Below are 21,100 nucleotides of genomic sequence, written 5' to 3'. Positions count from 1 at the left end.
TGGAGCTTCTACGACGCAGCTTTGCCGTGCGGCTACATGCTTATCAGTGCACACGTTTGTGCGCTTTTACAAGTTTGATACGTTTGCGGCATCAGCATATAGCTTGGGCCGCTTAGTGTTACAGGTGCCAAACAGCTCTCCCGCCCACAGGGGAAGCTTTGGTACGTCCCAAGAGTACTCCAGTGACCCCTAGTGGATGAAAAAGAAAATAGGATTTTGGTACTTACCAGGTAAATCCTTTTCTTTGAATCCATAGGGGGCACTGGACGCCCACCCAGAGCAGTTTACCTGGTTGTGGTAAGTTCAGTGGACCTTATGGTGACACATTCTCAACGATTTATCGGTTATGGTGTCAACTGGTTAGTTGTCAGTTACGTTATGTGTCAACTTTATTGTTGTCCGTTATGTTATAATGTTATAGGTAATTCTCCATTGTTCATCCTCTCTATCCTGTTCGCCTCAGGAAAAAACAATGAGGTATTCGGGGAGTATGGAGGGGAGGAGAGTTACTGAAATTTAAATATTCAGTGCATTCCTTGCTAACACCGTCCATATCCCCAAGAGTACTCCAGTGCCCCCTATGGATTCAAAGAAAAGGATTTACCTGGTAAGTACCAAAATCCTATTTTTAGTCGTTTTAACCCAGTCCATTTGGGCATGACATGCGCAGAAAGCAATGGGAGCCCAGTTAATCGTGCCTGCCACACAATTGCATATCGCCCCCATAGAATCTTATTTATATAACTGCAATGTACTGGTAATAAAGAGAGCACCAGCTTGTTTCAGCATTTTGCTGTATATTGTGCCAAACACTCCTTGAAGTGTTTCAACCCTGGTTTAGTGAAGCGTTTCCGTTTTAGTATAGATTGCGTGCACAGAGCAGGGAATACATTTGGAGACGTGCACCCAGTTCTCTTCTTCTTTTTTTTTTTTTTTTGGTCTATAAAATGCACTTGCAGGTGATCCTTCAGTTAGGTGCATGCTATGGTATTTGCACATTTAGTGTGCACTATTCCCTAACTGAGACGGTCTGTTTGATTGTAAACGTCTTATGTTTCTGTTACAAAAATTCTAAACCATTGCTGTATTTCTGTTTTTTAAACCAGGTTCTAGAGCCACAGAATGTTGACCCTTCTATGGTTCAGATGACCTTTCTAGATGACGTTGTATACTCTTTGTTGAAAGGTGAAAATATTGGCATCACATCTCGCCGCAGGTCGCGCTCCAACCAAAATAGCAACACAATTCATGTACGTATTTCTGATCAATTACTTTCTTGGTGCTTAAAGTTAAACTTTGAATTTAATTTCCGGATTGTAGTCTTTGTTGATTTTGGCCACAGATTTGTGTACAGTGCTCAAACCGTAATAATGTCGTTTGCAGGGTCATTATACACGTGCGCAAGCAAATAGTCCAAGACCAGCGATGAACTCTCAGAGCTCCACAAAACAGAGTCAGCACCGAAATGCCCGCTTAAACAAGAGGAAAGGGTCGGACAGCAGCATGCCCGATGAAGATAGGATTAAAGAAGAAAGATATGATGGTACTGGTAGGGGAGGTATGCACAACTACAATAATGTGTGTGAAAGTTAACCTTGTACACTTTGCATTTGCAGATCCATCTTTATAAATGTCCCTTATACCCCTTTCAGACTGACAATAGCCGGGTCACACCCGAGAATGTGTACACAGGTGCTTCCCGGGTGCGACCCAGCTTGAGACCCCTTCAGACTTGCGGCCCAACGCGGCATATTGCCGGGTTGGTGACGTCACTGCTGACGCTACCGGAGGTTGTGCTTGGAGATGATCATCTCGAAGCACCGCCGCCTCCTATGCAGAGAACGGGTGCCGGGTCGCCTTGACCCTGCATTCTCGTTCACACTGCGCGCATTCAGGCTCGATTCAGGATTCAACCCAGGTCGAGACCTTGTATGGAAATGCCGGGACGCTCGACCAGGGATATTGTTCCTGTACCCTTTCACACTGAGCAAATTCCCGGGTTGATGCGCGTTCATGTGCAATAACCCGGGAAATATTTGTCAATGTGATAGGTGTATTACTGGCTTCTTCCTGCCTTCATTTCCCACCTGACACTGTGACACTGCCCCTGCTGCATGCAGCCCTGTCCCCACTAACAATAATCACATGGCTGAATTGGTCACATTCATCAGCTGGAATACTCAGGGTAAAATGTTCTAATCTCATCTATTCCTGCTGAAAAAGGTGCGCTTACCCTAGCAAAAGAATCCTTAAAATCATGTAGTAATAAGTGTACCACAAAGGGACAGGTTTGTCTTGTTTTGTATATGAAACGTCAGATAATGGCTCTTTGAACATCTTGCCTTCTTTAAAACACACCTCCATGGCAAATTTAGGTTAGATCTGTGTCTTAGATATGTCCTTTATATGCAAGCTCCCCTCTAGTGTCAGCCGTCGCATGCAAGTCCCTGTCAGGACCCTTTTTATTATTAAAAGCTGCTGCTAGGGGATGTATGTGATCGCGTCAAATAAATGGTCAGTACTTACAGTACTTAAAGGACTTGTGTGTCTGTGATGGTTCAGTGTTCCCAGGGACGTTTTAATAAATTGTAGTTTCTCAGTTTTGTATCGTTTATATTTTAAGTTGATAAGACTAAATTGTCCAGCTATAGTCCACCAAGTATAATAAAAATATGTGTATGCATTATGCCCATGCTTTTTTGGAATATCCGGACTATAGATCTACACTAAAAAGGTCTTCAGTCATTATTTCTACCACCAATGGTAGAAATGTACTAGGTCGACATGTAAAAGCTAGACCGGGTCAGAAGGTCGACACACATATAACTGACAAAAGTTTTTACTTTATTTTATTTTTTTGGGGGGGGGGAGAAGGGGGGTGCAACTTTTTCATACTTTACCATACACGTGGACTACTATTGGGAATGGTAACTTGTTGCCTGAAGCATGGAAAGTGAAGCGGTACACTAATGGGGCTGGTTTGTGGCAGACAATAGACAAAAAAAAAATGGTGTTTACCTTTCCTACTTTCTACCTATTCTATGTCGACCTTTTGACCCTGTCGACCTAATGCACATCTACCATTAGTGGTATTGACTGTAGACCTTTTTTGTGTAGATCTAATAATCCACACCCTTTTGTTGTGTTATAGTGGACCTCTCCTAGTCATTAAAAACCTATTGTAAGCTGCTAGTATCCAATTCAATATATTTGTCTCATCTCCTATGTATAGAATGTTACTGACATAAGGGACCTAGGAATATTTCAGATGGATGATAAAATGAAAGGGACAAGAATTTGCAGTGTGCAGTGCTTGCAGGGTATATAGGTAGTTTTAGGTTAATAAGAATGTTATAATTGACATTGACTAATGAATTCAAATCTAGGCTCCTCTCTGCAACTTTTCATCATCTAAAATGTTTTTTTTTCCCAATATGTACCCAACCGTGCCACTGACTTCCTAATCCATATATGTATTAGATTGGTTGTGTGAATATGCACACGAACTAACATCTATGTCTGTTTTGCAGAAAATGTAAAAAGGAACAAACATTTTCACAGCAAGAGGAGGAAACCCGAGGACGATGAAAAGAAATTAATTCTGAAAAGGCTGCGGACAGACAATATTTCAGACTTCTCCGAGAGCAGCGACTCAGAAAATTCAAATAAAAGGATAATAGATTCTTCCTCCGAGCAAAATTCCGAGAACGAGTTGAAAAGCAAGAACACTTCAAAGATAAATGGAGACGAAGGAAAATCCCAAAGTAGCGAAGGGGCTGAGGAACAGACACTAATAGATAGGCATTCTCACTGGGATGAAATACAGGAAGATAAAAAGCAGCAAGACGCAGAAAGACACAAGTCAGCTGACTTAAAGCTACAGAAAGAAAACTCTCAGTTTCTCCTATCCGAACAGACAGCACTTTATGAGCAGAATTCCAATAAACCGCATGTTCAAGATAGCGTGGTTGAGAGGAACAATATTACTGACTTATTACAGACTGAGCCACTTATCAGCAAGCCCCCCACACCCAAAAACTCTATTGTCTTAGCTCACGAAAACAGTTTGGACAAACCACCCCAGGAAAGCAGTTCAAATCATTTTAACGCACAGCCCGCTGCCAAGAAGGAGTTACTACAAGGCAGCGACCCAAAGCAGTCATTTGTCAGTGTCCATTTTTCCAGCGTAAAGAAGCTGGATCCTGAACATGACTGGAATGACAATGTGAACAGTAAGGGGGACATGGCACTTTCAGGGGTATTAAAGGCACCCCAGTCTACTAATAAGGAGATGAATGACCGAGAGAAAATCTACCATACCTCCGTCATCGGCAGCACATCCTTAACAGATGAACAGAAGAGGCTTCAAAAACAAACGCTGGATGCTCTTAAGACAAAACCATACCCATTGGAAACCTCCAGTAAAATAAAATTCAGTTCATCTCCGGATGTATTAAAGTCTCGGCCGGTCCATTCGCCGGATTCGTTGAAACTCAAGATGAACTATCACAATAGTCAGAGTTCTGTAATGATGAGGGCGGTGAGTAAAATGGATTGTGATATGCACAGATCCAGCTTCCACCCAGTGGCAGCCAGAGTGAGTGCGATTGAGTCTACAAAAAGTCCGCTTATTATAGACAAAAATGAACATTTTACAGTTTACAGGGACCCAGCACTTGTTGGACCAGAGACAGCAGCTAGTCACATTTCTCCTTATTTGCACCAGCACAATTTTGCTCTTCATTCTCCGGCTCATCGAGCATGTTTACCTCCAAACAGCCACCACCCCGCACTAACCGCTAACCCTCATATGTTAACGTCGTCCTCAAACCAAACGCCTATGACTGCTATCAGTGCCCATCAGCTGGGCAGCACATCCCACCATTCAGTCCACCATCCTCACTTACTACCTACGGTGCTACCTGGCATGCCCCCTGGCACTTTGTTAGGAGGCCACCCTCAGCTAGAGACTGCACATGCCAGCAGCCTTAGCCATTTGGCACTTGCACATCAGCAGCAAATGTTACAGCACCAGCCACCTCATCTTTTGGGCCAAGCTCACCCTCCAGCCTCATATAACCAACTAGGACTTTATCCAATTATCTGGCAGTATCCAAATGGAAGCCATGCTTACTCCGGCCTTGGCCTGCCCTCCTCAAAATGGGTGCATCCGGAGAATCATGTCAATGCGGAGTCTTCCATTAGAAGGGTAAGGATATAAGTGTGTAGGAAACATTTTTTTTTTTTACCTCAGCGCTGAATAATTGGTGGTAATTGTCCACCATAATGTAATAAAGTCTGGTGTTATTGTGCCAATACTGTGAATGGGCAATTAAGAAAGATTTGTATGGTTGAGCAATGAAAACACACACACTCACTCATTGGTATGGTCTCTGGCATGTCATGTTTTCTGCCTATCCTATTACCAGGCTTGTTGAAAGATGACCACTGTGGGTGCTGATATCTTCTGAAAGCACTAATGGTGGGTACATGAGCGATATCGTTTCTCCTCCAGGGCTGCCGACACAGTGCGTACACATTATGTGATATCACACAGTGATGGCATGCCGCAGCTGGCCCGAACATGCAGCTTCTGATTATATATAGTCAGATAGAGCTGCATGTACATCCGACAGCAGGGGTCGTTAATGACCCCCAGGAGCGCTCATCGGCTATCGCTGGTAGCATACACACTAGGGTGATATTGTTTACAAAATCACTTAGTGTGTATGTACCATGCCAGAACTCATTGACGTCGGAGGTTATCTGGCTGCTGAGCCAGAGAGAACCGAACCTTTGTATGGTATCTCATCTAATTTGGATATCCGTTAGCCCATGAGTGAACAGTTTAAACATACATGAGTTATTTTTACTGTCTGTAAAGTTAAAGTAAAAAAAAAAAAGTTCATTAGCAATTAGTTTTACAAGGTTACTATTTGAAAACTGTTTGTTATTCTGTTACAATACTACACCGGGCGCTCACCCTTCACTGTACATGGGAGACCGGGCGCTATAAACAATTTAATTCTGCCTTATGTACCCGTTAAGACGGGTAATTATTGAATGTTCTCTATAAGATTGTGGGGTGTTTGTTTGTTACCAGCTGGTGAGTCAGCTGTCCTGTAGTTATGTTTCCATGTTGTCCCGTAAAGTGATGGTAGTTAATTTTTTGACATTCACTAGGTCAATGATCCGTTTGTTTGCAGTGTCATGTCGGGCAGATTATGCTGAAACGGTAGTAATGTCCATTAAACCATTATAACCGTGTCAGTTGTAGGAGTTTAAACATGATGCTTTCACATCATGTGTAATCTTAAACTGCTGACATGGTTAGAATACTGCAACGAACATAGCTACTGTGTCTGCTCGACCTCACGCAGCCAACAAACTGTTGACATTGTGACTGTCAGCAAACTATATCGTTACCCTGTAAAGAGGGGAATATGGAAGAAGGGATTCTGGTTTGTAACCATTCTTATTTATACCTTTTTTTCTAAAAGGTGGCAGATCCACTTTAATAGCAATAATCGCAGGCCGTGCGATTTAGAAGTATATCCCTAGATGGATGCTGTTATTCTTCTGTAACCAGAGAAAATCATTATTAGCAGAAAGCGTCTCTGGGCTGTCCTGAAATCATGCGGCTTGTATCTCTGGGACAGAGGAGATTAGTATTAGAAAATAAATGGGTTTTCATCATTCAGCAGTACACTCCCTGATTCTGCACCAAACTGATTGGTGTGGTCCGGAATTTGAACTGCTGTTTAAAGTAAAGGGGAAGTAAAAAGCCTGGCATAAGGTATACTTTGGATATAATAGCATCCTTCTGGGGGAGGCAGGCCAATGTAAACATCTTGCCGGGATAATTTATAACATGCATATTTTCCATATGTGGTCATATAGAACTTTCCTCTTACTGTTTTGTGCTTTGAATTACATACACTGCCCTGGGAAATGCTCTGTACAGACTGAATTACATTAGATTGAGTGCTTTGTGCATTTATAGTGGAGACCGCATTTAAAAAAAAAAAAAGGTCTCTATCTCGTGTGTTTATGTATGTATGTATGTATGTATGTATGTATATATATATATATATATGTGTGTGTATATATATATATATATATATATATATATAGAGTGTGTGTGTGTGTGTGTGTGTGTGTGTGTGTGTAAGTATATTTAGTGCAGGTAGACCACTGCTTCCCCTCACGGCCATTAGACTGCGCCTCACATCATGTTGACCAATAGTGGTCAACCTAATGACTGTCGACCTAAGTGTGGTCGACCCATACCCCAAAAATCAAGACTGAATAATAGTATTAACTGTACATAAATGGGCAAGAAACAAATGAATCTGTGCATCCTAGTAAACCAATGGGCAAAGCCAAGAAAGTAGAGCTCATGGCTCATTAATGAGACCACACCTGGAATACAATGTTCAGCTTTGACAGGCATATCTTCGAAGGGATGCGAATCAACTTCAAATTGTGCAAAGAAGAGCTGCTAATATGATGCTTGGCGTTCCACAGTATGTATTTAGTGAAATGATATAAAGCCTAAACTTGCAGCCCTTCAGCTGTTATGGGACTACACATCCCAGCATGCCCTGCCACAGTTTTAGCACTCCCTAATAGAAAATCTGCTGGCATGTGTACATCCACGGCAACTGGGGGGCTTCAAGTTTGACATCACTGTGTCTAGTGTCCTTTATAGGAGGGGACAGAAGTGTGTCAGGATCACCCACTTTGATTAGCAGGAGTGCTAGTCTTGGTGTAGTCTCCATGGTTATCCTTGATTTCTGCATATAATTTTTAGCACAGGAAATACTGGCATTTCCAGAAAACGTTTCTCTTTGTAAGCAAATTCTTCACTGTACTTTTCCTGCTTTTATGACCTCTTGTATTGGCGATTATGGAAAATGTTTTAGTAGAAATAAACATGGACATATCCCGCTCATTACGCAAGGCCACTTGTATATCAACAGAAATTGTAAGGATAAACAACAAATGCTTTAATCCGTGGTCCAGGACTGAGTGGAACATAAATGAAAATACTAATAAAAACATGCTATAAACACTCCACATATACACAATCAAAGATAGCAAGCGGTTATTGGGCAGAGCAGCCAATAGCAATTTATGCAGTTTTCAAATTGATATTTCTCTGCCATCTTGAACATTTTTCTTTTCTCTATCGTCCTAGTGGATGCTGGGGTTCCTGAAAGGACCATGGGGAATAGCGGCTCCGCAGGAGACAGGGCACAAAAAGTAAAGCTTTTTCCGATCAGGTGGTGTGCACTGGCTCCTCCCCCTATGACCCTCCTCCAGACTCCAGTTAGATTTTTGTGCCCGGCCGAGAAGGGTGCAATCTAGGTGGCTCTCCTAAAGAGCTGCTTAGAAAAAGTTTAGCTAGGTTTTTTATTTTACAGTGATTCCTGCTGGCAACAGGATCACTGCAGCGAGGGACTGAGGGGAGAAGGAGTCAACTCACCTGCGTGCAGGATGGATTGGCTTCTTGGCTACTGGACATCAAGCTCCAGAGGGACGATCACGGGTACAGCCTGGATGGTCACCGGAGCCACGCCGCCGGCCCCCTTGCAGATGCTGAAGACAGAAGAGGTCCAGAATCGGCGGCTGAAGACTCCTGCAGTCTTCAAAAGGTAGCGCACAGCACTGCAGCTGTGCGCCATTTTCCTCTCAGCACACTTCACACGGCAGTCACTGAGGGTGCAGGGCGCTGGGAGGGGGGCGCCCTGGGAGGCAAAATGATTACCTATAAAGGCTAAAAATACCTCACATATAGCCCTAGAGGCTATATGGAGATATTTAACCCCTGCCTGATTTCTCTAAATAGCGGGAGACGAGCCCGCCAGAAAAGGGGCGGGGCCTATCTCCTCAGCACACGGCGCCATTTCCTCTCACAGTTCCGCTGGTCAGGACGGCTCCCAAGTCTCTCCCCTGCACTGCACTACAGAAACAGGGTAAAACAGAGAGGGGGGGGCACATTTATGGCGATAATTTGATATAACAAAGCAGCTATAAGGGAGCACTTATTATAAGGCTATCCCTGATATATATATAGCGCTTTTGGTGTGTGCTGGCAGACTCTCCCTCTGTCTCCCCAAAGGGCTAGTGGGTCCTGTCTTCGTTAGGAGCATTCCCTGTGTGTCTGCTGTGTGTCGGTACGTGTGTGTCGACATGTATGAGGACGATATTGGTGTGGAGGCGGAGCAATTGCCAAATATGAGGATGTCACCCCCTAGGGAGTCGACACCGGAATGGATGCCTTTATTTATGGAACTACGGGATAGTGTCAACACGCTAAAGCAGTCGTTTGACGACATGAGGCGGCCGGACAATCAATTAGTGCCTGTCCAGGCGACTCAAACACCGTCAGGGGCTGTGAAACGCCCTTTGCCTCAGTCGGTCGACACAGACCCAGACACAGGCGATGACTCCAGTGGTGACGGTGACGAATCAACCGTATTTTCCAGTAGGGCCACACGTTATATGATTTTGGCAATGAAGGAGGCGTTACATTTAGCTGATACTACAGGTACCACTAAACAGGGTATTATGTGGGGTATGAAAAAACTACCTATAGTTTTTCCTGAATCAGAAGAATTAAATGACGTGTGTAATGAAGCGTGGGTTGCCCCTGATAAAAAACTGATAATTTCAAAGAAATTATTGGCATTATACCCTTTCCCGCCAGAGGTTAGGGAGCGCTGGGAAACACCTCCTAGGGTGGACAAGGCGCTAACACGCTTATCTAAACAAGTGGCGTTACCCTCTCCTGAGACGGCCGCACTTAAAGATCCATCAGATAGGAGGATGGAAAATATCCAAAAAAGTATATACACACATGCAGGTGTTATACTACGACCAGCTGTAGCAACTGCCTGGATGGGCAGTGCTGGGGTAGTTTGGTCAGAGTCCCTGATTGAAAATATTGATACCCTGGACAGGGACAATATTTTACTGTCGTTAGAACAAATAAAGGATGCATTTCTTTATATGCGTGATGCACAGAGGGATATCTGCACACTGGCATCACGGGTAAGTGCTATGTCCATTTCGGCCAGAAGAGCTTTATGGACGCGACAGTGGTCAGGTGATGCGGATTCAAAACGGCATATGGAAGTTTTGCCGTATAAAGGGGAGGAGTTATTTGGAGTCGGTCTATCAGATTTGGTGGCCACGGCTACAGCCGGGAAATCCACCTTTCTACCTCAAGTCACTCCCCCACAGAAAAAGGCACCGACTTTTCAACCGCAGCCCTTTCGTTCCTTTAAAAATAAGAGAGCAAAGGGCTATTTATATCTGCCACGAGGCAAAGGTCGAGGGAAGAGACAGCAACACGCAGCTCCTTCCCAGGAACAGAAGCCCTCCCCGGCTTCTACAAAAGCCTCAGCATGACGCTGGGGCTCCTCAAGCGGACTCGGGGATGGTGGGCGGTCGTCTCAAAAATTACAGCGCGCAGTGGGCTCACTCGCAGGTAGATCCCTGGATCCTGCAGATAATATCTCAAGGGTACAGGTTGGAATTAGAGACGGATCCACCTCGCCGTTTCCTGAAGTCTGCTTTACCAACGTCCCCCTCCGAAAGGGAGACGGTTTTGGAAGCCATTCACAAGCTGTACTCTCAGCAGGTGATAGTCAAGGTACCTCTTCTACAACAAGGGAAGGGGTATTATTCCACTCTTTTTGTGGTACCGAAGCCGGATGGCTCGGTAAGGCCTATTCTAAATCTGAAGTCCTTGAACCTGTACATAAAGAAGTTCAAGTTCAAAATGGAGTCACTCAGAGCAGTGATAGCGAACCTGGAAGAGGGGGACTTTATGGTATCCTTAGACATCAAGGATGCGTATCTCCACGTTCCAATTTACCCCTCACACCAGGGGTACCTCAGGTTCGTTGTACAAAACTGTCACTATCAGTTTCAGACGCTGCCGTTCGGATTGTCCACGGCACCTCGGATCTTTACAAAGGTAATGGCCGAGATGATGATTCTTCTTCGAAGAAAAGGCGTATTAATTATCCCATACTTGGACGATCTCCTAATAAGGGCGAGGTCCAGAGAACAGCTAGAGATGGGATTAGCACTGTCTCAAGAAGTGCTAAAACAGCACGGGTGGATTCTGAATATTCCAAAATCCCAGTTAATGCCGACAACTCGTCTGCTGTTCCTAGGGATGATTCTGGACACGGTTCAGAAAAAGGTTTTTCTCCCGGAGGAAAAAGCCAAGGAGTTATCCGAGCTTGTCAGGAACCTCCTAAAACCAGGAAAGGTGTCTGTACATCAATGCACAAGAGTCCTGGGAAAAATGGTGGCTTCTTACGAAGCAATTCCATTCGGCAGATTCCACGCAAGAATTTTCCAAAGGGATCTGTTGGACAAATGGTCAGGGTCGCATCTTCAGATGCACCTACGGATAACCCTGTCTCCAAGGACAAGGGTGTCTCTTCTGTGGTGGTTGCAGAGTCCTCATCTATTGGAGGGCCGCAGATTCGGCATACAGGATTGGATCCTGGTGACCACGGACGCCAGCCTGAGAGGCTGGGGAGCAGTCACACAAGGAAGAAACTTCCAGGGAGTATGGACGAGCCTGGAAACGTCTCTTCACATAAACATTCTGGAACTAAGAGCAATATACAATGCTCTAAGCCAGGCAGAACCTCTGCTTCAGGGAAAACCGGTGTTGATCCAGTCGGACAACATCACGGCAGTCGCCCATGTGAACAGACAGGGCGGCACAAGAAGCAGGAGTGCAATGGCAGAAGCTGCAAGGATTCTTCGCTGGGCAGAGAATCATGTGATAGCGCTATCAGCAGTGTTCATCCCGGGAGTGGACAACTGGGAAGCAGACTTCCTCAGCAGACACGATCTTCACCCGGGAGAGTGGGGACTTCATCCAGAAGTCTTCCACATGCTGGTAACCCGTTGGGAAAGACCAATGGTGGACATGATGGCGTCTCGCCTCAACAAAAAACTGGACAGGTATTGCGCCAGGTCAAGAGATCCGCAGGCAATAGCTGTGGACGCGCTGGTAACGCCTTGGGTGTACCAGTCGGTGTATGTGTTTCCTCCTCTGCCTCTCATACCAAAAGTATTGAGAATTATACGGCAAAGAGGCGTAAGAACGATACTAGTGGTTCCGGATTGGCCAAGAAGGACTTGGTACCCGGAACTTCAAGAGATGATCACGGAAGATCCGTGGCCTCTACCTCTAAGGAGGGACTTGCTTCAGCAGGGTCCCTGTCTGTTTCAAGACTTACCGCGGCTGCGTTTGACGGCATGGCGGTTGAACGCCGGATCCTAATGGAAAAAGGCATGCCGGAAGAAGTCATTCCTACTTTGATTAAAGCAAGGAAAGAAGTAACCGTGCAACATTATCACCGAATTTGGCGAAAATATGTTGCGTGGTGCGAAGATCGGAGTGCTCCGACGGAGGAATTTCAACTGGGTCGATTCCTACATTTCCTGCAATCAGGATTGTCTATGGGTCTCAAATTGGGATCTATTAAGGTTCAAATTTCGGCCCTGTCGATTTTCTTTCAAAAAGAATTGGCTTCAGTCCCTGAAGTCCAGACCTTTGTGAAGGGAGTGCTGCATATACAGCCTCCTGTGGTGCCTCCAGTGGCACCGTGGGATCTCAATGTAGTTTTGGATTTTCTAAAATCTCATTGGTTTGAACCACTAAATAAGGTGGATTTGAAATATCTCACTTGGAAAGTGACCATGCTTCTAGCCCTGGCTTCTGCCAGGAGAGTGTCAGAATTGGCAGCTTTATCTTACAAAAGCCCATATCTGATTTTCCATTCGGACAGGGCAGAACTGCGGACTCGTCCGCATTTTCTCCCTAAGGTGGTGTCAGCATTTCATCTGAACCAGCCTATTGTAGTGCCTGCGGCTACAAGTGACTTGGAGGACTCCAAGTTACTGGACGTTGTCAGAGCATTAAAAATATATATTGCAAGAACAGCTGGAGTCAGAAAATCTGACTCGTTGTTTATATTGTATGCACCCAACAAGATGGGTGCTCCTGCGTCTAAGCAGACGATTGCTCGTTGGATCTGTAGCACAATCCAACTGGCACATTCTGTGGCAGGCCTGCCACAGCCTAAATCTGTAAAGGCCCACTCCACAAGGAAGGTGGGCTCATCTTGGGCGGCTGCCCGAGGGGTCTCGGCATTACAACTTTGCCGAGCAGCTACGTGGTCAGGGGAGAACACGTTTGTAAAATTTTACAAATTTGATACTCTGGCTAAGGAGGACCTGGAGTTCTCTCATTCGGTGCTGCAGAGTCATCCGCACTCTCCCGCCCGTTTGGGAGCTTTGGTATAATCCGCATGGTCCTTTCAGGAACCCCAGCATCCACTAGGACGATAGAGAAAATAAGATTTTACTTACCGATAAATCTATTTCTCGGAGTCCGTAGTGGATGCTGGGCGCCCATCCCAAGTGCGGATTATCTGCATAAATTGTACATAGTTATTGTTAACTTATTCGGGTTATTGTTGTAGGAAGCCATCTTTCAGAGGCTCCGCTGTTATCATACTGTTAACTGGGTTTAGATCACAAGTTGTACGGTGTGATTGGTGTGGCTGGTATGAGTCTTACCCGGGATTCAAAATCCTCCCTTATTGTGTACGCTCGTCCGGGCACAGTACCTAACTGGAGTCTGGAGGAGGGTCATAGGGGGAGGAGCCAGTGCACACCACCTGATCGGAAAAAGCTTTACTTTTTGTGCCCTGTCTCCTGCGGAGCCGCTATTCCCCATGGTCCTTTCAGGAACCCCAGCATCCACTACGGACTCCGAGAAATAGATTTATCGGTAAGTAAAATCTTATTTTTTTTTTGCTGTACATGAACCTCACAGCTTCTAATTTCCTTTTCTTTTAATGTAAGAATAGTTAGGACCTGTGCACCAGTATACACTAACTTTTGTTTCTTCCCCTGCCAAGAACACTGCCAGTCCTTGGTTGCACCAGCCCACACCTGTGACTTCAGCAGACGGTCTACTAATGGGTCACCTCCCTGTACGTCCATCCAGCGCTGACCCCCATAGGCCACTCAAGCTGGCTACACATCCAAGTCCACCCTTATCTAAGCCTTCTGCAGATCACCATAAAGAGTAAGTTGTTAATCATATAATAATCATTTTTCCATATTAAGGGGGGATATCATGTACTACCTGAATCGAGCATAAATATTTTCTAATTTCTCAACAGAGATCTAGAGAAGAAGACTTTCAGCGACCCAATGCGCTCAGTTAGTTCAGCAACAGCAAAGTCTGACCATGAACACAGCCGGATGCACTCGGGGAAAGACAGCCATATACACAGACATTATATGGAGCCTGTATTGAGCCACACCAAGTTGCAACGCTCTGTGACGGAGACTGTAGAGAGGCAGAACAAATATAAGGAAGAACATAAGCGAATCCTTCAAGAAAGTATTGATGCAACCTCCTTTTCCATGAAAATGAAAGCACATGAAAATGATCGCGAGAGCTACACTAGGGTGACACCCATTGTGTCTTGCAACCCCAAAAGCCACTTGGTTAAACAGGAAAATAATGTAGAGCGCCCTATTTCAGATTTGTACAAAATAAAAAATTCAGTTGCACAAAGTTTGCCTCAAAGTAACTATTTCACCACATTATCCAATAGTGTGGTGAATGAACCTCCGAGGTCATTCGCGTCTAAGGAAGCCGTAAATGTGTACTCTGAAAAGCAAAATGTCAGCTCTTCTTCAACAAATTCTTCTATGAATTCATATATGTCATCCCTGTCTAAGCCACCGCCCTTGATTAAACACCAACCTGAAGACGGATCAGTGAATAAATTAAGTGAGCAGATTCCTCAACAGGTGGCAACTCACACAATTACCTCCTATAGGGGAGATAGCAGAAGTCCGACTCAGTTGTCCATCTCCTCCTCGAACGCACTCCGTAGCATGCCTGCCCTTCATAGGGCGCCAGTTTTCCATCCTCCGATTCACCACAGTCTTGATAGGAAAGATGTTAGCTATAGCAACCTTTCTCCACCAACCCTCACTCCAGTGCAGCCTGTAAACACTGGAGGAAAAATCCCAGAACTTCAGAAACCCCCGACTTTAGTCCCCGAGCCCAAGGAAGGTGCTGCAACTTACAAGAAGAGTGCTGAAAAATCCGTCCAGGAAGTGTGGAAAACCATTGAGAAGCAAAACCACAGTAAAATCCAGTGGATGCCAGAGAAAAATCATGTCAAGGTACCGTCGGCAACTGCGTCTGTCATTGTACGCCCACAATCTAGTGCAAAGTATGATAACATGCCAGTAACTCAGACAGTCTTGAAGGAACGAACTGGCGAGAGATCCTCAGCTGGAATCAATCAATCGGATAGCTCAAAGCCCCTGGAAGCCAGAGAGACTGTGAGGAATGCTCAATCAATTACGAATTCAGACAGCACTCATATGCTCTTTGAGAAGAACTCTCAAGCTCCCTCACAGAGCATTACCAGCTCATCCACACCTGGAACTAATATAATGTGCAGTACGAAAACTGATGTGACCACCTCTGCCCCCACCACAACAAGCGTTTCAAGTTCCTGCGGATCAGAGGTAACTTACTCTTTATCCAATGCTGTTTTGACTTGTACAGTGATAGAGCGCACCACCTCTGTCTCTGGAAATCAGGTTGTGGGACACGCTCAAGAGAGTTCAGTTAATGCCACAACATCAGCCCCTCCGGCCAGCTGCAAGACTGCAAGTGCAATTCAACCCAACGCTTCATATCCCCCTTCAAGTGACTTTATCCATTTAAAAAAGCACAAGGCAGCGTTGGCTGCAGCTCAGTTGAAAAGCAGTAATGCCAGTGATACAGAGACCATTGCTGTGAAAAATCAGACCTTTCCAGCCTCAGGCTCTCCAGATAACAGCACACCCTGCAGCTCAACAAACACAACAAGCTCTGCAGGCAATGGGCAGACTTCCCAATGCAGCCAGCCAAATTATCACACAAAACTGAAAAAGGCCTGGCTCACCAGACATTCAGAAGAGGATAAAAACACTAACACTAAGCCAGAGAGCGCAGGCAGCACTATGGTCTCTGAAATAATTAAGCCTTGCACTGTCAATCTGATTGCTTCAACCTCCAGCGAGCTCCAGAATAACCTCGACCTTCGAGCGCAGGATGACAAGTCTCCCAAGGAGGATAGGCTTACGAGGAGGAGGGTTAAAAGGACTTACGAATCTGGCTCAGAAAGCGACGACTCGGATGAAAGCGAGAGCAAGTCTGGACAAAGGCTGAAACGTCAGCCCAAGCCAACATACAAAAAGAAGCAAAATGATATGCAGAGGCGAAAAGGTGACACAGACAAAGAGGAGGAAATAAAACCCAATGGTATTCTGAGCCGTAGTGCCAAGGAGAAAAGCAAATTGAAGTTACAGAGCAATAGTTCCAGCAGTAAGTATACTCTCTAACCTAGATTGCTTTTGGCACGATATGAATAGCATGTGTCTTTATTTGTACCACTTTGTTTTTTGTTGGTGATCGTACGCTTCGTGCATAATGGGGAATACATACATCTTGTCAACATATATAATGTGGACCAGCAGTATGTGGACTCCGTAGCACCATCTCCATAAAGCATTTCACATGTGCCAGCAGTACGACTGTAAAGATTATGATTCATGTCAAGTCTACAGTTGTACACGTGAAATGCTTTGGTCCGCACTTGTCGACATCCCGACACTGGACTTCTAGGGTTGACCTAGGTTTTTGTCAACATAAATGTCAGCAAAACCACTACTTACCTGTACTGCTTAGTATTTATACTTTCAGCTTTTCTGAGGACTGTACTTCAGGAACAAATAAGATAAATAAAAAGCATAAGTGATTTACATAATTGCAACACTTACCATTTCCATACCACTTCCCAAATGAAACCGCAAAACTAGAGCCTGCGAATACATTGTTCTTCTGTCATTTATTTGTAGAGGGAGATAACTAGCACGCACCTCCGGCTCTCCTTGTTGCTATCTAAGACCAAGCACAGTGTGGGAAAAGGTGCTTAATGTACATGTTTGTTTTCAGCTGCTCCCTCTGTACTTGTTGCTAGTGTATTGTGGAGGGAGAAATGTTGTGGGCTTAACCAGCCTGTTCCCTCGCAACCAGTGACGTCACCCAGGCATCACTGTGCATTTCATTGATTTAGCTAGTTCCTATTGAACTGATATGAATTTAATTGTTTCTGCCTACATCAGGGCTGCCTCCACTGTGTAGGCAACAGCCAGATTGAAGCCCACATACAGGAAACACTGAACCCAAACAGCGTCAAGAACATCTGAGTCATGTCTCTTAGCATGTATTAAAATAATCTGTTGGTAAATATATCAACATTTTGCTAAAGCATGAATTATTATTAGCAGCTAAATAAGTTCTTTCACTTTAAATAAATCCCCCTCCCTTTCCAAAAATAGTACTTAGTTGGTGGTCATCTCTTTGGCAGAATCACAGCGCTTACATATAAACACGACCTCTGCCCAACACTGTGTGGTGCTACTTGACTCTCTCCATAACAGTGGAGATCCAGCAAGATTATATTAGAACTTCACTAGATAGTCACAGTATGCAGAATGTATACGTACTAGGAGTCCAGTCTCTGTACAGCCTAAACCTTTGCGAGTCATCATAGGTTGCATTGTGTCTCACTATCATGTAGTATAGTATGTCTGCATGTTGATGAGGAGGTGGTATAACTTTGCAGCGCTGTCAGTTCCCAGTTGACAGAATATGACTAGTGTGGAATAAATGCATCTGTCTTGTTTAAATTGAAACGCAGCAGTTCCCATATTAGCAATGCTTGTTATAAATAACAGCAAAATCTCATGCTAATATTCTTTTTTATTTATACACCCACTCCCGAGCTGAGTGTTAAATTAGTAACCTCTTTTCGAGTTTGGAGACTTGCAATTAAATCTAATGCAAAGGCAAGCAGTTACAGAGCTGTATTCATTAAACAGCCCCCTCCGCCCCCACCCTACCGTTCTTTACAGGCAGCTCTAGCGGTGATGCATACTGTAGGGTAGGTTTAGACTTCTGAAATTGGTCACTGGACTGTTTGTCTTACTGCAGGGTATTTTCTGAGTCTGTGAACTTGAATGCCGCTGGAAATATAACTGAACCACAGCTATTTCTGTTCCAACGGCAGTCAGAATGCTGAACTTGCAATTAAGATGTTGACATGAGAACATATAATGGGTAAATGCACTGCAGTCCCAGATTTTGTGAAATCATTGTAAGGGTCCTATTTAATAAGCAGAACTTTGAGGTTCTTTATGTACATTGTCACGGTCAACATGTGATAAAAAATAAGTGACCCAGTCTGTCTGGTTTGCATAGATTCACAACTACTTTCCACAAAGTTCTTGTAGTTTGTGCTTTTAAAGCAGAGGTTCTCAAACTCGGTCCTCGGGGGCACACACAGTGCATGTTTTGCAGGTCTCCTCACAGAATCGCAAGTGAAATAATTAGCTCCACCTGTGGACCTTTTAAAATGTGTCAGTGAGTAATTAATACACCTGTGCACCTGCTGGGTTACCTGCAAAACATGCACTGTGTGTGCCCCCGAGGACCGAGTTTGAGAACCTCTGTTTTAAAGCGTGTTTGCTAGAACATTTTTTCCTCTGCAGCTGCTTCTCCATGAAGTAGGTTAGCAGCAGGAGTTATCTCTTACAGCATTTAGTTTTGTTTCCCCAGAAGTACACAGTGCAGAATGGGCTCTTGGACCCAGGTCTTTAGGAACTTACCAAAGGGTCTCTCCAGTCTGCATCTTAAAGATCCATAAGTCCTCCAGGAGGAAAAGTTTTTCAGGCCCACCTTTGTCATACTGTTAGGGGACTCTGCTAATTCATAGAGCCTTTTTGGGAAGGGGTCTTCAGGGGCTCCACTACAATGTAGGCATGTTTCCCCTGGGATCACCTGAAGTTTCAGGTACTGAGTTTTCAGCTTTTCCCACACCTTAGAGAATTTGAATTAAGCATGTATCCATCAGGCACAAGACCTCTGTCCTTTGGGTGTATATATAACAATTGTTTTTGTCCACCCTAAAAGGCAAGGGCAAAGCAAAATATCATATCACTGAACGTAATACTTTGGGCTTACAGCAACTGGCCCCCAGCATGGAAGCACATATATGCTTTGTCTTGGCCATAAGGTAATGAAATAACCCCCTGTGAGCACATTCTGTTTTTGAAAAGGAGGTGGGCAAGATCAAGCACTTGGAAACACTCGCTCTCGCATTAAATTTACTAAAGCTTTTTTTTTTTTTTTAATGCAATATAGAAATTGTAGCTAAAATCTGATTGGTTGCTATGGGCAACACCTCCACTGTTTTATTTTTAGAAGCTTTAGTAAATCTACCTCTTGGTTTCTAAATGCCTGGCTGGAACAATGCAGATGTTCATTAAGGTGATGGCAACTTTCAAAATGTATTGTTCTCACCTTTGTGTTCTGGAAGCTGTATTACCTGAAGAGGTTTGGGGAACAAAGGGCTCATTTCATTACCGTGGAGAGTCATAGACGTAGGGAATATGGTTACTATGAATACCTGGCATTGCAGTTATTTTGAAAAGGGGAAGAGGCTAATAATAATAATAAACTTAAATGGGTGCGGAATAAAATTTCTAGCAATCGGAATAGTGCAAGTGACTGAACTGCCGTGGTTGCAGAGGACTCAAGGGGTTGGCACAGATTACATCCTGCCTGTCCCCCATGCCACTGATCCTGGGAGGGCGAAAGCTTTGTGACCAATAACCAAACAGCATGTTAATGCTTCGCACAGACCTAACTGAACGGAGGTTAGATTGTAGACCCAAAGCTGCCATCTGTAAAGCAAAATTTCTCTATATTTTAAGACTACTGGGCCATTTACTTTGTAAAAAGTTGATGATGGTAGTATGTTTCTGGTCACGCCTCAAGCTTGTGTTGTAGTAACTAATAATGCCATAAAGAAATCTTTTGCTGCTGTGTATGTTCCATAGTCCAGGGAATATTCATAGTTAAAACCAAGGCAATGCATATCTTGTGCCAGAGAGCTTGTGGGTAGTAAAATATGTGCCATCTGACCACTAGTGCAATATCACCTACAAGAATGCCTGTTATATTTGTCATTTATTACATTCTAAAGAGTAATAAGGTTCCTTTATTTATGTATGTTTGGGCTTCTCCATTTTCCTGTCCCTTGCAAAAGATGCTTTCTGCTAAGCTCACGTTCATTAGCGCCAGGTCCACTATATGAAAATGCCATCCTTTCATCCTTCTGACTGACATTTGCTGTGATGTGGTTTCAGCTGGCATACCTCGTTCAGTATTAAAAGACTGGCGGAAAGTGAAGAAACTCAAGCAGACCGGGGAATCCTTTCTGCAGGATGACTCTTGCTGTGAGATTGGGCCAAATCTACAGAAATGCAGGGAATGCCGACTGATCCGTACCAAAAAAGGCGACGAGTCCACCCACTCTCCTGTATTCTGCAGATTTTATTACTTCCGAAGGTAATAAGGAATGCGCCAAGTTGTGGTCATAATTAAAGTCTGCACAGTCCATTAGATAGTTTGTTTGAGTTAACAAATAATTTGGAATTATGTTGGTCTTAAATCTTGCCTCATATAAACGCAGGTTTTAAACAGCACTCCAGCTGTTCTAAAGGTACTGTACATTGTGTACCGCTATGGTCTGATACGCAGAAAGTGATGAAACATCATCTGGACTGCAATGAAGTAGTGAGTTCCTTTTATAACAATGGGAAAAAAAGGATATAAACTTTTCGCCACCCTAGCCAAAGCATTATATACCCATACAAACAAACCTTGAGGCAGACATTCAGAATACAGCAATGGTTCTCCGGACCCCAAGCAGTTCAGGTTTTCCAGGTCACCTAGCAGGTGCACAGGTGTATTCATTACTCACTGACACATTTTGAAAGATCCTCAAGGGGTGCTAATTATTACTATTAATTGTAATAATTCTACTTGTGATTCTGTGAGGAGACCTGGAAAACATGAAATGTTTGGGGTACTGTTAACCGAGTTTGAGAACCTGTGGAATGCAGGTGGTGT

General features: G+C 44.2%; 1 protein-coding gene across 2 annotated transcripts in view; it reads left to right on the top strand.

The window, feature by feature from the left end:
* The window catches only part of JMJD1C (jumonji domain containing 1C), a 438,983-nt gene that overhangs the window by 387,343 nt on the left and 30,540 nt on the right, over positions 1-21,100 (top strand). For both annotated transcript variants that reach the window (XM_063961821.1, XM_063961823.1), the window contains 6 exons: positions 1,107-1,250; positions 1,384-1,558; positions 3,531-5,209; positions 13,965-14,134; positions 14,232-16,447; positions 20,335-20,536. In XM_063961821.1, the coding sequence (XP_063817891.1) occupies positions 1,107-1,250; positions 1,384-1,558; positions 3,531-5,209; positions 13,965-14,134; positions 14,232-16,447; positions 20,335-20,536 (4,586 nt within the window). The remainder of the gene's footprint in view (positions 1-1,106; positions 1,251-1,383; positions 1,559-3,530; positions 5,210-13,964; positions 14,135-14,231; positions 16,448-20,334; positions 20,537-21,100) is intronic.

Source organism: Pseudophryne corroboree, chromosome 3 (genome assembly GCF_028390025.1).
Source record: "Pseudophryne corroboree isolate aPseCor3 chromosome 3, aPseCor3.hap2, whole genome shotgun sequence".
Lineage (NCBI taxonomy): Eukaryota > Metazoa > Chordata > Amphibia > Anura > Myobatrachidae > Pseudophryne > Pseudophryne corroboree.
Note: the sequence above shows the minus strand (reverse complement) of the source record. Positions and strands in the feature narration are given on the sequence as shown.